At 39.3% G+C, this 12,388-nt stretch overlaps 3 protein-coding genes across 10 annotated transcripts in view; 1 reads left to right on the top strand and 2 right to left on the bottom strand.

The window, feature by feature from the left end:
* Positions 1-5,228, bottom strand: part of LOC103145022 (glutamate receptor-interacting protein 2-like) — a 34,405-nt gene extending 29,177 nt beyond the window's left edge. For 2 of the 8 annotated variants that reach the window (XM_016676504.1, XM_016676505.1), the window contains exon 1: positions 2,797-3,381. In XM_016676504.1, coding sequence (XP_016531990.1) covers positions 2,797-2,836 — 40 coding nt within the window. In that variant the 5' untranslated portion in view covers positions 2,837-3,381. Of the gene's footprint in view, positions 1-2,796; positions 3,382-4,770 lie in introns of those variants that run through there. The other 6 variants (XM_016676506.1, XM_016676502.1, XM_016676503.1 and 3 more) reach the window with 6 other exon arrangements.
* Positions 5,229-6,888: 1,660 nt separating this feature from the next.
* Positions 6,889-9,503, bottom strand: rpl32 (ribosomal protein L32). Its single transcript, XM_007562238.2, has 4 exons — positions 9,399-9,503; positions 8,690-8,790; positions 8,411-8,592; positions 6,889-7,065 (listed from the first exon to the last, which is right to left on the bottom strand). Exons 2-4 carry the CDS (start codon positions 8,783-8,785, stop codon positions 6,936-6,938), a joined length of 408 nt encoding a protein of 135 aa, XP_007562300.1. The 5' UTR covers positions 8,786-8,790; positions 9,399-9,503; the 3' UTR covers positions 6,889-6,935.
* Positions 9,504-11,634: 2,131 nt separating this feature from the next.
* ssuh2rs1 (ssu-2 homolog, related sequence 1) overlaps positions 11,635-12,388 on the top strand; it is a 9,903-nt gene continuing 9,149 nt past the window's right edge. The window contains exons 1-3 of the mRNA XM_016676564.1: positions 11,635-11,735; positions 11,839-11,883; positions 11,974-12,041. Of these exons, the coding sequence (XP_016532050.1) occupies positions 11,861-11,883; positions 11,974-12,041 (91 nt within the window). The 5' untranslated portion in view covers positions 11,635-11,735; positions 11,839-11,860. The remainder of the gene's footprint in view (positions 11,736-11,838; positions 11,884-11,973; positions 12,042-12,388) is intronic.

The raw sequence follows: 12,388 nt of genomic DNA, 5'->3' as shown, positions 1-12,388 counted from the left end.
ATTTTCAAGAGGGAACAAATGACTGTAAGCGTGAGTTACCATGCTGTCAAAGGTTTAAAACACAACCTTTTTCATAACTTACAGTGTATTGATTAGTCTTAATATACCTTTAAGCCTCTTCCAGATTTTGTCACATTACATCCACTAACTGACACAGAGCTGCATGAATGTTCAATGAAAGAAACATTTTCATTTGATTAGTCTTAATATACCTTTAAGCCTCTTCCAGATTTTGTCACATTACATCCACTAACTGACACAGAGCTGCATGAATGTTCAATGAAAGAAACATTTTCATTTTCAGCCATTTCAACGCTTTCAAATATGTTGAAAATGGTTTTCAATATATTTTTACACTCAAGTCAAGAATTTGGTATTCATTTGCTTCTTCTTCCCATTGATACCCTGAAGAAAATCAAGAGGAAGCAACTAACATCAAAAGTCGTCTAATTCGTAATATTTAAACTGTGATTTAATCTCAGTTTAATTATAGCTTTTCTATGAACTTATCCTAGAAAAGCCAAGGAACATAAAAGACAGGAATAAAGTTGTAGAAAAGGCTAAAGCAGGGTTAGGTTCTAATAGAAGAACCCAATCTTTGAACACTTTATCTGAAGATAGAAAGAGTATGGCACAATTGCAGACTGCATGTTACTCTAGAGAAGAAGCTATGAGGCTGGCTGTAATTTTGGAGGAACTGCAGGGAACTAAGTTATTAGTCTTCTTTATAACTGGATGGCAAGAAAGTCATAACAGGTCATTTTTAAAGTTTGAACCATGCAGACAGCACGCCGCAAATGTGGAAAATAGTTCTCTTCTTCTCAGAAGAGGTCAAAATTGATCAGTTGGCAAATGTGTAATATGCTTCATGTGGTGGAAAACTAACAGTGCACATAAAGCCTCAACACACCATCTCCACTAAATAACAAAATTCAAAAACAACAAAAAATAAATAAATACAATAAAAACAGTGACGGCGGCAGTCTCACCCTGTGGGGATGTTTTAATCCCGGTGAGACACGAATGAAGCTCTGGGTTTATGTAAAGATGAGTTGAGCTAAATAGAAGAAAACCTGTTTGGCTGCAGCAGACTGACACCAGGGCAAAGGTTCAGCTTCCAGCAAGATGACCACTTTAAACACACTGACACAGATACAAAGGATGATTTAGCTCAAAGCGTGTGCTGGAGTCCCAACTAAAATCCAATTAAGAAACTGTGGAAAGATTTGAAATCTGATGGTCATGGACACTTTCCATCCAATCTGAACTTAAAACCTTTCTGATTTCTATCTTTCCTACTTTTTCTACTTTACCTTTGACTTCAAAGCAATCGCTTTGCTTTGTTTTAGTCTTTTATGCAAAATTCTGTAAAAAAAAAAAAAAAAAAAGAAATACATTTTGTCGTAGTTGTAATGTGATCCAGGGTGTGAATACCCCTGGAGGGCACTATTTCGTGTGTAACGTTCAAGGTCGAAGCCCAGTCACCTAACCAAGAGGTCAGAAACGACTAATTTTTTTTTAAAGAATGCACATTAAATTTGAGTTTATCAGTTTAAAAAAATAAATGCCACATCAACTAAACTATGGGTGTTTCTAGCCCTTCTCTGTGTCCATCAGCCAAACCTGAATCCTAGAAAAGAGGAGCCACAGGACATCAGGTCCACTCCTGTATCTCTGCCTACAGTGACTGTCTTCATCTGTCCAGCTGAAGCTGAAACCTTCAGACAGCCCAGAGGTATGGATCCTTCATCATACCTTCAGTGATCTGAAACCTTCGGGCAGCTACATGAGACTAGAAGTACTGAGAAAAAAAAAAAAAAGGATTTACAAGAAGGGCGCCCAGTTGCAGTTTAGCAAAAAAAGAACTAAAAAAAAAAAAAAAAAAGGTTAGCCGCTGCAGCAGCTGCATGACTCAGCCCTCAACCACAAAAATATCTCCACTGCATTCACATTTCATGGTGATGTAGAGAACACACACATCCGTGATGGTGGTATTTCACTTGTTTCCCCACATCCTTTGCTCGAACAGCGAGCCCAGTTGATTTGAACACACACCCGCGCGCAAAGTGAATGACACATCCCAAACACTTTAGGCAAGGCAAAAGCAGAAGAGTAACCATGCAGGCTCCCAGGGGCCCTGACAGTCCAGCAGCTGTCCTCTCTGTCAAAAGGCAGCATTAGCTCTGGGTTGCACTGAGCCGATGGAGTTGCACGTGACCGAACGTTACTATACCATCAAGCTGTTGGCCACCAATCCTCCTCCAGCTTAAAATAACCACCATTCACCCCGAGAGCCAGGGTCGATTACACACAACCCCAACAACAATGCATAACGCACTGATCTGTCTGCCAGTTTGTAGCTGAATCAAGTTATGCTTATATAATTAGAGGCTGAGCAGAAGCATAATCCCTCCTTTATAAATAAATAGAGCTAATTAACTTCTGGGTTGAATAAGGGCACTGCGTGACGTCCGTCTCATATTTAACAGGAACGAGGGTTAAATATGAACCCAGACATGACACTGAAACCATAATCCTTATTTCAGATGTAAAACTTTATTTTTAAAAGTGGGCGGCCCCATATCTGGTTTATGTTGCTATTTCTGCTCTAATTACATATAGTAAGATGCTATGCCGAGCTGGTGGCCCAGTCCTCTCACATCTAAATCTGTTCCTGTCTATCAGTCACTGACCAGGCGTTGCAGCGGGGCGGACGGACGCAGAGGAACGCTCATTCACGAAACACAGATCAGTGACCTCCTACAGACTCTAAAGATCAAAGTGGGGTCCTCTTACCAATGCTGTTCTTGGTGTCCCTCCTCAGACCACACAGCATGGCTGCAGCTCCTCTGGAAGTTGATCTTCAGCTTAGTGTGTGAAGAGTTGAGGTTTCACCTGAGAGTCCTGGTCTCAGGCGCTCACATGAGACGCGGAACACATCTCCCCTTCTGCACTTCCAACATTTTCTTCAACCATGCTGCTTGTTAAGAGAAAGGTTAATGCGGTCCCTCCAAACAGTCTCCCAGTCTTCTTCTTTTTAAACTTGCAGGATGAATCCGTTGCGGTCCTCACCAGTGGAACCTCTGAGATCAGCTGAGATGTTTGTGAAAAGCCTTAGCAGGGAGAGGAATGCCTTGTGCCCTATTCTTGGCATCTCGCTGTGGCCCCGTTTTTCCAGCTATTCTTACAAATGGTTCGTGGGTTTGGCAGAGATTTTCTCATGCCCTGCTCACACACTCACATGAGCTCACACACATAACCCTTCTCTCTCTCTCCCTCTTGCTCAGGAGTTGCTCATCCTCTCTTTCTCTCTGCCAGAGGGGCTCAGTGAGGCAGCCACACACGATAGTCACTGCCCCCCTCTCCCCCTGTGCACACAGACACGCACAAACTCACACTTTATCCCACCAAGTCCTGAATCCCACCCTCTCACACATGCACAGTTCACACACTTGAGATTAGACACGACACAGCGGCGCGCACACCACAACACCGAACTGTCGGCACAATTAACACCACCTGCACACTCACTGTCAGACTCCGTGTCACGTTTTTCTCACATAGATCCTGTACCCACATTATAGAGCGTGCATCTTCACAGTCCTGGTGTGTGTCTCTCTCACTCTTTCACTCACACGCACACACACATGCATATGCAAAATTCCTGTGCCGAACAGCTGCCTGCATGCCTTGCAGTAGTAGAGACTGATTTTAAGTACAGAGCAGCCGCCACACTGGTGATAGATTCACATTGCAGTCATGGGCAAATAAATAATTCATATCCAAAAGAGAAGAGATGCAACACTTAAACCTGAGCAACTTTGTAAAAATCAAAAGCATCCACATTGAGTGAAGGTTTAGATGACCTCTTCGTGAGTCTCGACCCAGTGACGGTTCCGAACCCAAACACAGATGGGGTCATTTGTCATGCACACATGTCCCAGCGCCTGCCGCTTCCTGACCCCCACGGGCGACCCCTCTGAACCTCCGCTGCCTCATTTGTTTTGGTTCAGTGCAGACAAAGTGCTGTCCCTACCGAGATTTTAGATGACAGCACAAGATGCAACACCAACAAATTCAGACTGTGCGCTGAGGAAATATTTCGTCCCACTTTTTTTTTTTTTCTTTAACAGTTTTTGTAAGTGATCACAAAGAACCAGCAGCATAATTCGCAGACGTTCCAGTGGACACAGTACACATTAGCTAGACAATTTCCTTAGAGGCAGTTGTCCTTAATACCCCATTTACAGTGGGTGTGAGTGTAGGCTTTTCGAGCGAAACTAATTAATTTCCTGCAGGATAATAAGAAATGTGAGATGAAACAGTGTTGGACAAAAGAAAAGAAAAATCCTCTAGGAACAAATAGCATTGATTCACAAAGAGGAAGTTGATTAAACTCAATCTATATAGTAGGAGCAAAACCTGAGGTGAAAAAATACTGCAGCATAATTTATCCCTAATCAGTTAACATTTTTACTTTGAATTGATGCTCTAGTTACGATTGATGCAATCTCTGGTTTCCCCTGATCAAACCAACCACACTGCCATCTAATGGCGGCCAGCTCCAGCTGCAGATGGAAGCCGCAGGGTAAAAACAAATAAAATCACCTGAAACTCAAAAACAACCTAATAACATTTAAAGTGGTAAATCCCAGGTTACAATCATGCAAAGAAACGTCACCAATCTATAAAAATACACACAAACTAGTTAAATCATCGTGACGATTTAACAGCAATTTTCTACAGGTAAAGCTTCCCCATCTGTTTTACCTTTGGTTCTCCCTCTGATGATGCCCAGTCGACATCTGAGTGAAAAAGAGAACATCTTCCTCCTTCCTCCAGCACACCGGCTGCCTTTCCTCAGGGAATCTGTCTGAGGAAAGGCGAATGAAAGCTGTTTGGGGGCGAGGTGCCCTTTTCCAAACATTGCCCTTGCTGACATGTTCATTTTCTGACAACAAAAACAGGATTTTGTCCTACTCCTCGCTTTGCAGCCTGTGCCTGCCCTGCTGCTCACGTGCTCTCCTTTCCTTTTCTGGAGAACATCCAGTCCCGTCAGGTGAGTCTTTCTCAAACAGGTGCAGGTTCTCAAACAGGGCAACGCTCTGTTTCCCCCACTCCCCCCCTTTGCCCCCTCCCAACCTTTCTGAGTCTGTTTCTTCCTAACCTAAGCAGCTATAAGCCGACCGGCGGACTAAATGTTGTGTTTTTACATCTTTGGCAATGTCAGCTTTGCAGGAGCAGATGGCAGAGAGTTCACGGCTGTGGGGCACAGCTTGCCTGCCAGAATGCAATGGAAACCTTCTCTGCAGGGACTCGGCGTTCTACCTTGTAAAACAATGCGCAGTCTGAGCGAGCAAATGCAGGACAATGTCATCTGATGGTGAATTTCTGCAACGAATGTCATCCAAGGATACACACAACCCCCAATCTTGGAGATGTTCAGTGGACCTTGGCTGCCATTTGGCGATAAGTTTTCTACCAAAGGACTTTCCAAGAGTTACACTATTTATTCCTCTCCATCAATTGAGGACTTTGAGATGCCACAGAGAAAAAATACTTTGTTTTTAGGTTGCATTGGTTGTTTTGGGTAACATTTTTCTTCTCCTAATAAAAGAAATTTGACAAAAAAAAAAAAAAAGCCTTTTGCATTTACCTGAGTTACATTTGTCTAAAGTTTTATTTTCCTGCAGTCAAATGTGAGTAAAAGAATCAATAGATCAAAGTAGCAAACAGGCATACATGGTGAATGGTTTTATGATTTGCTCACCCTCCAAATGTACCATCACTACAGCTTGTCCGACACTCTGGTGAACTAATGCTGACACAGACAACGAAGCCTCTGCTTCTAGCTTTAGGTTTGAAAATGAATCTTTAGATTTTAATGGCTTTTGAACTTACTCGTCTGAGTCCCACAAATTTCTCAGATCTGTTTTTATTTCACAAGCAATCCAAATCCCTCACGTCTTCTGACAAATCACTCAAATAAGAGCTAAAAACACCAGTGTCTCTGAGATGTGAAAAATAACATTTTCTGAGGCCGACTATTGATGCTTTTAAAAGCAAAAATACCTTGGTTTTTATATTGTAACAAATAAATTTTACCTTCTTTTTTTTTTTACTGTTATTCTTAAAATAACATCACCCATGTTTAATAGTTTCCCTTCCAAGGTTGCTTCTTGTTTAGCTCAGTAGCTGTCATTTCTCACAGTTTTATTTGACATAGTGTTGGCGCTATTGTGACAGTTACCCTAAAAATAAAGACCGATATTAAAGGTTGTGTCAGGTGTCATTTCTTATTTCACACTGCTGGGTTCAAAAAATGATTTAAAGAAAAATATGTCCTACTATATAATTTTAAAAGGCAATAAGAGCACCAATTTATGATTGCCAAAAATGGTAAAATCTTAAGCTTGTTGTCACTACACACTACAGGAAAATCTAAAAGAAAAAAAAGTAAAAGTTAAATATTTTTGTCACATATTTCAGAAAGTTAAAACATCAAAATAGTTCAAGTCTTTATTTCTTGTATTTTTTGTGACAATGCCTTTTAATAAAGAGAATAAATGATTAAGAGACTTTAATTTTGGGAAACCATAAGTCTAAAAAATAAAGTCCCTTTTTGTTTAAACCTGACTCACCCATTTAGTCTATGCCCAAAGAAAACGACTTTTATCTTTAGTTTGTGCCGCACACACAAAAGACTACCTCTCTTACTATGTGCAATGCAGCCGTTATTTTTAACAGCTGAGCTTTTACATTCACACAAGAATTCAAGAATTATCCGAGTTAAGAGAAAATAACTTTTCAAACTGAATTTAGTTTAAAACTTTGTTTGCCTTGCAAACCCACAAAACAGACCTGCAGTAGAAGAAATAAGGCAACAGGTCCAGAAGCCATTTTTTATTTTAAAGAGTTTATTATGAACAACCAGTTTATTCGTTCTCCTCGCTCCTGAGCCTGGCATTGGGGTTGGTGATCTTGATCGCCAGCTGAGCTGCTCTCTCCACAATCAGCTTCCTGTTCTTGGAAGAGACGTTGTGGGCAATCTCAGCACAGTGAGTCCTACAGGAGCAGAAAACACACCACTGAGGATTACAGTGCAAGACAAGGACAATCTACTGCTGAAATACTAATGAGAAACTTTCAGCAAAGAGCAAACTGGTGTAAAGCCAAATGGCTAATATCAGGACAACATTTCAACACCGTGTTCTGATGTTGCTCCACAATAAGAGTTGCCATAAATTGAGACAAATGCAATATTTGCAGAATTTCCAAATAAACAGTGGTTATGAATGCTTTAGTATCTGGCTTAGGGAACTACAACAATAAATAAATAAGGAAATTATAATAACAGAATTTGTAAACTTACCTTATATGACAATTATTAAATCATTTGCTTTAAATCAGTTTGGATATCTAGATGCAGCAATCATCAGTAGAAAGGTCAACTATTTGGTTTTTAATTCTAGCCTTAATATAAATTTTTAATTATTTCTCAAATTGCTTATTACTTAAGTGAAATAAAGACAATGTTGTCACCAAATGAGGGATTCCATCTTGAGCTGGACAATGCTTTCATTACAAATAATTAATAAACATTGCATTCATGTAGGATTAGGAACTCATGCTATATGAATCCAATGCATATGATCAAACATTGTCTATGCAGGTATGGGAACTAAATTAGGAACTTTCACATCTGGACGAACCTTCTCAAGCAAACATCTGGACGAGTTCAGACATGTGACTTGTCCTTGACTATCTTTTCATATCCAAATGAAAATATATTTTTTACTCTCCCTATTCCTCATAAGGAAACTGCTCAAAGTTTGTGGTCATTACAAACCTAACAGACAACTCTAATGTGAGAACTCTTTAAAAAGTAAGACTTAAGCTAATAACTTGTATTATGTTTGAAATAAACTTAGATTTGCTTTTTTTTTTTTTTGCTAGTTATATAAGGTCTTGTTTCAATTAAGACAAACATTTCAAAAAATGTTATAGCACAAACACATTATTAGTACAGAACTGATTTAAACCTGTTGAAAAAAATCTGAGACCATAAGAAAGAATAATAAAAAACACTACAATGATAGAAACTAAATTTCAGACATGATAATCTGAGTTTTGCTGTGACGGTCGGTCTTCTCTGCAATATAGCCTTCTACCAAAAATCATCACGACCATCTCATACCACCTCAACTTACAAGAAATTCTTTAAAGCATCATCCCCTAATAAAGTTTGTGTAACAAATTCCCTAATTATTAGTTAATTTAACCAAACCTTGCAAACCTTTTGTGTAAAACAAACAGTAAAAACTTTAAGTTTATCTTAATATATTAAGAAACAAATTCCAGAACAACCCTTGCCACTTCTCAGCTAAGCTTGTAAACTGGATCAACTTACTTGTTATTCATCATCAGAACCTCCAGCTCCTTGACATTGTGCACCAGGAACTTCTTGAACCCGGTTGGCAGCATGAACTTGGTTTTCTTGTTGCTACCATAACCAATGTTGGGCATCAGCATCTGACCCTTGAACCTCCTGCGAACCCTGTTGTCAATACCTCTGGGCTTGCGCCAGTTTTGCTGTTAACAGAAGTAAAATCAAAGAATATATCTCACTAATTTGCCTTTAGTAAGAGAGGTCATTGTAAATTGTGTAAGACCTGCCTTCCACACTTACACTAATCTTGACATATCTATCAGATTGATGGCGAATGAACTTCTTGGTTCTCTTCTTGACAATCTTGGGTTTTGTTAGGGGCCTGAGGGCTGCCATGATGACTGTGGACAAACAATTCAAAGCAAGGTTAGAAGAAAACGTCAGCTCAGGACAGGTGTTGGAGTATATTTATATGATCATCTATTAGCGTTAACTGACCGGTGTGCAAACAGGACACTGCAGAAGCACCAAGAATAAAATTATAGTAAACGCAAAATGCTTTCAAACTACGAACCTACAATCGTTCACAATCACATTAAGTGTGCGTTCCCAGCGGCGTGAGAGTCAAATTAAACGTGTTGATCTACGTTAGCATGCTAGCTACAACGAAGGACTGCTCGGCTGTGTAGCAGGCCGTACTGCTTTTATTTAACATTTTGTATATATGAGGCCAACAGAATAATACTTAATCGACAGTGTTTAAATGTGGCAATATTTTTTATGTTGTCTATAAGCCATGCTACAAGTTGGCCGTGGCTGGGTGCTAGCCGGACAGCCACTTCAACAGCAACACTTCACTCCGTATGGGCAAATTCAACACAAAACCGATGATACTACTGCTAATATGATCCATCCTGTAAATGATGGAGGTCAATAACAAATTATCAACATCTGGTTAATACGATGATGGCGAAATTCATGAGGATTAAGTTAGATTCTCTCAACTCACCCGCCGATCTAAATCCAAAAAGGACTTCGGCGACGGCGGAAAGAAAGAAAAGGACTTCCGCAAATCTGGCAGTGCCTTATGGGTAATGTATTTTTCTGTGAAGGACAGTAAACTCTTTTCGGCACAAGTAAAATAGACGTTTCATTTTTAAATAATTTGTCAAACCATATGTAGGAAACTAAACTAAAGGTAGCGCTGCAATTAGCTGAAAGATATTTAGCAGTGCCTGTTTTTTTTTTCAGACATGACAATCAACAGTCCGGTCAAACAGCTATATTGTATGTTTCACCTCAGATAATAATATCTTTGGCTAATCAGCTAAAATCGTAAGATTGTTCGGGTACATTATCACGGATTGGCTTCTGTTTGACTGAGCCAGTCAGTACCTCAACTTGCTTTACATCAAATTACTCTTTATAGGAGAGACAGTCCTCTGACGTGCTTTGATCCCTAATCCGTCAAACATCTGATCCAAAGCAGCGCACCAATACAAAGTGATATCTGTGAGCCATTGACGGTTAGACATTCAGCCAAGACTTTCAGATTGACAACAGTGACAATTGTCACAGCAGTTCACATTGTCAAATCAGAAGTTCCTCACTGATTATCATAATTAACACAATAATCTCAGTCTGGGTTGTGCAGGTAAATGTGTGTGTCATCCAGTGGACATTTCAGTTCCATTTTTAGTTCCTCCTCTGTGGTGGGCTCCTGTGGAAGTCTGCAGGATGAACAACTGTAAGCCAGTGTTGGATCTGAAAGACTCCAAGGTGTTGATTTAAAATTTGATTAGTTGTTTTTAAATAGACTCTTACTTTTATTTTTTGACTTCTGCCTTTTGCTTTTACTTCTGTTTCATTCATTCTCATTTTGACATTAACAGTCCATTAAAGCTTCCCTGCATCACAAGAAAAGATTCATTTGTTCTTTCTCTACTTCCCTTTATTTGTGTCACCATAATGTTTGTGCCAGTTAGAGTTCTGTATGTTCAGTGGGATCCATTGCCCTTTTCTCAGGGGAACATAATGTCCTGTCTGGAGAACACTAATCAGAGCATTAAAATAAGAAGAAATCTCAATATTAAGTGAAATATGAATTGTAAATTAACATGCACACAACTGTCTGTGTCAGTGTTATTTGCTTTGTTCAACAGTGGCTGTAAGGTACATAATTGGTGTGAACATTTCAGTATGTGAGGTATTAAGAAGGTTATATTAATAGATGCATGACTTTCAATGTTGCTAATTTTAATATTTTTATTAAATGTTAACAAAATGTTAGCTTTGGAATTGATGTTTCAGTGGTGCACCACACAACTTAATGTAAAAACCCACTCTCCTCGCCCATGGAAAAAAATATATATTTAATTTAGTGAAACTATGGATTTCAGTAATATTTTTGACAACACTAAATATCTTTTCCACAGATCTCAAGATCTTATTTATAGTATTTGTTATTGAAAAATTGTTTTTGTCTCTGTTTTGACTAACAGAATTATTTTAAACTGTGTTTTAAAAATATCTGTTCAGTATACAATCCAGAATGTCTGAGCAGTCTAAACATGTAAGATTTTGAACTACAACTGGTCAAATGTTTTTCCAGACTCCCTGAAGAATAACAAAACAAAAGCTTTTAATTTAGGCAGAATCATAAAAATCAGATCAGATACCAACTTCATCATCATCATCATAAGCCCCTTAGAGTTCAGCAATATTACACAATGGATCACAGAGTGCCTTTTCAATCGTCCGGACATGCTAATGGGTCATGTAAAATTTGACCTGGTTGCAACTGACATACCTTTTTTGTATTCATGAAGTTTAAAGCTGAAAACTGATCGCTGGGTGAGCTCCAGCTCTTTCTGCTTTTATGAGTTTGATGTCTTGTAGCTGAGAAGCCCCTGGTTCAGTCATTGTGTGAAGATGTGCAGATTGCTTGGATTTTATAACTTTTAATTTCCACGTGGTGTCCCACACGCTAAACCACTGGACAAAAAAAAAACAAAAAAAACATCTGAGATACTACACTGAATTTAGCTGCGCTGGAATTTCCTGTTGTCGAATTGTAACAATGTATTTGGCTTGATATCTTATCTGCAAGAACAAACTATTTGTTAATCATTGAGAGAAGGATTTTTAAGATGTATCTCCCTGTCGGCCTCTTTCGACATATATGGTTCATTATGGTTCATTACACTTCCTGATCAGATGTGAAGACTGGTATGTAAAGACTGGTATGTGCACCTTTTCACTTCATAGATTTCCTTAATAAAAGTTACTATTTTTGTGCCAGATTTAAGGGGCGGTAGCTGTGGGAAACGGTGTTGTGTGATTAAAGGTAAATCATTTTGTTGTCACATGACGATGAGTTGTCCGACATTTCCTCATCGGGAGTAGGTCACAGCTCTTGTTAGGACGCTGTTTATTTTTTCCTGTTTCAGCCGCGGGACGAAGGACCGAAAGATGGAGTCTCAGCCTATAATGAGGCAAGTATTGTTTGTGTATTTTTTTTTTAAATTATTATTATTTCACAGTACTCTGTTGCTTAAATTTTAGTTTCATTTTTCTCATTTCAGTGGTGAGCAGTACAAGAATTATGGCATCGCCAATCCCGGTTACATGCCAGCCGCGCCAGGAGCAGCGGGTAGGTTATGAGCTACGAACTTGAATTTCGACTTCATTCGGTGCATTTGTCTTTTTTAAATTAATTTAACAGGTCACCATAACTTTCGTTTCCGGTGACGTCACATCTGCTTTTGGGTGGCCACGTGATTGTGTTGAGAATTCAGCAATCTTCGGGCCGCTCACACAATGGTTCTGGCTGATAAATCAACAGTTACATCAAGATTTCAGTTTACAGCTTCGGCTGCGGGACGTATTACTTATAGATAAACCCACAAAGCTTCATTTGGATCAGGTCAGTTAGATAAGGGCCAGTGTCCATGTCGAACTAATCGTGGCCCTACAGAATACATGGATGTAGGGAGATGT

Source organism: Poecilia formosa, unplaced genomic scaffold (assembly GCF_000485575.1).
Source record: "Poecilia formosa unplaced genomic scaffold, Poecilia_formosa-5.1.2 Scaffold135, whole genome shotgun sequence".
In the NCBI taxonomy this organism is placed as follows: Eukaryota; Metazoa; Chordata; class Actinopteri; order Cyprinodontiformes; family Poeciliidae; genus Poecilia; species Poecilia formosa.
Note: the sequence above shows the minus strand (reverse complement) of the source record. Positions and strands in the feature narration are given on the sequence as shown.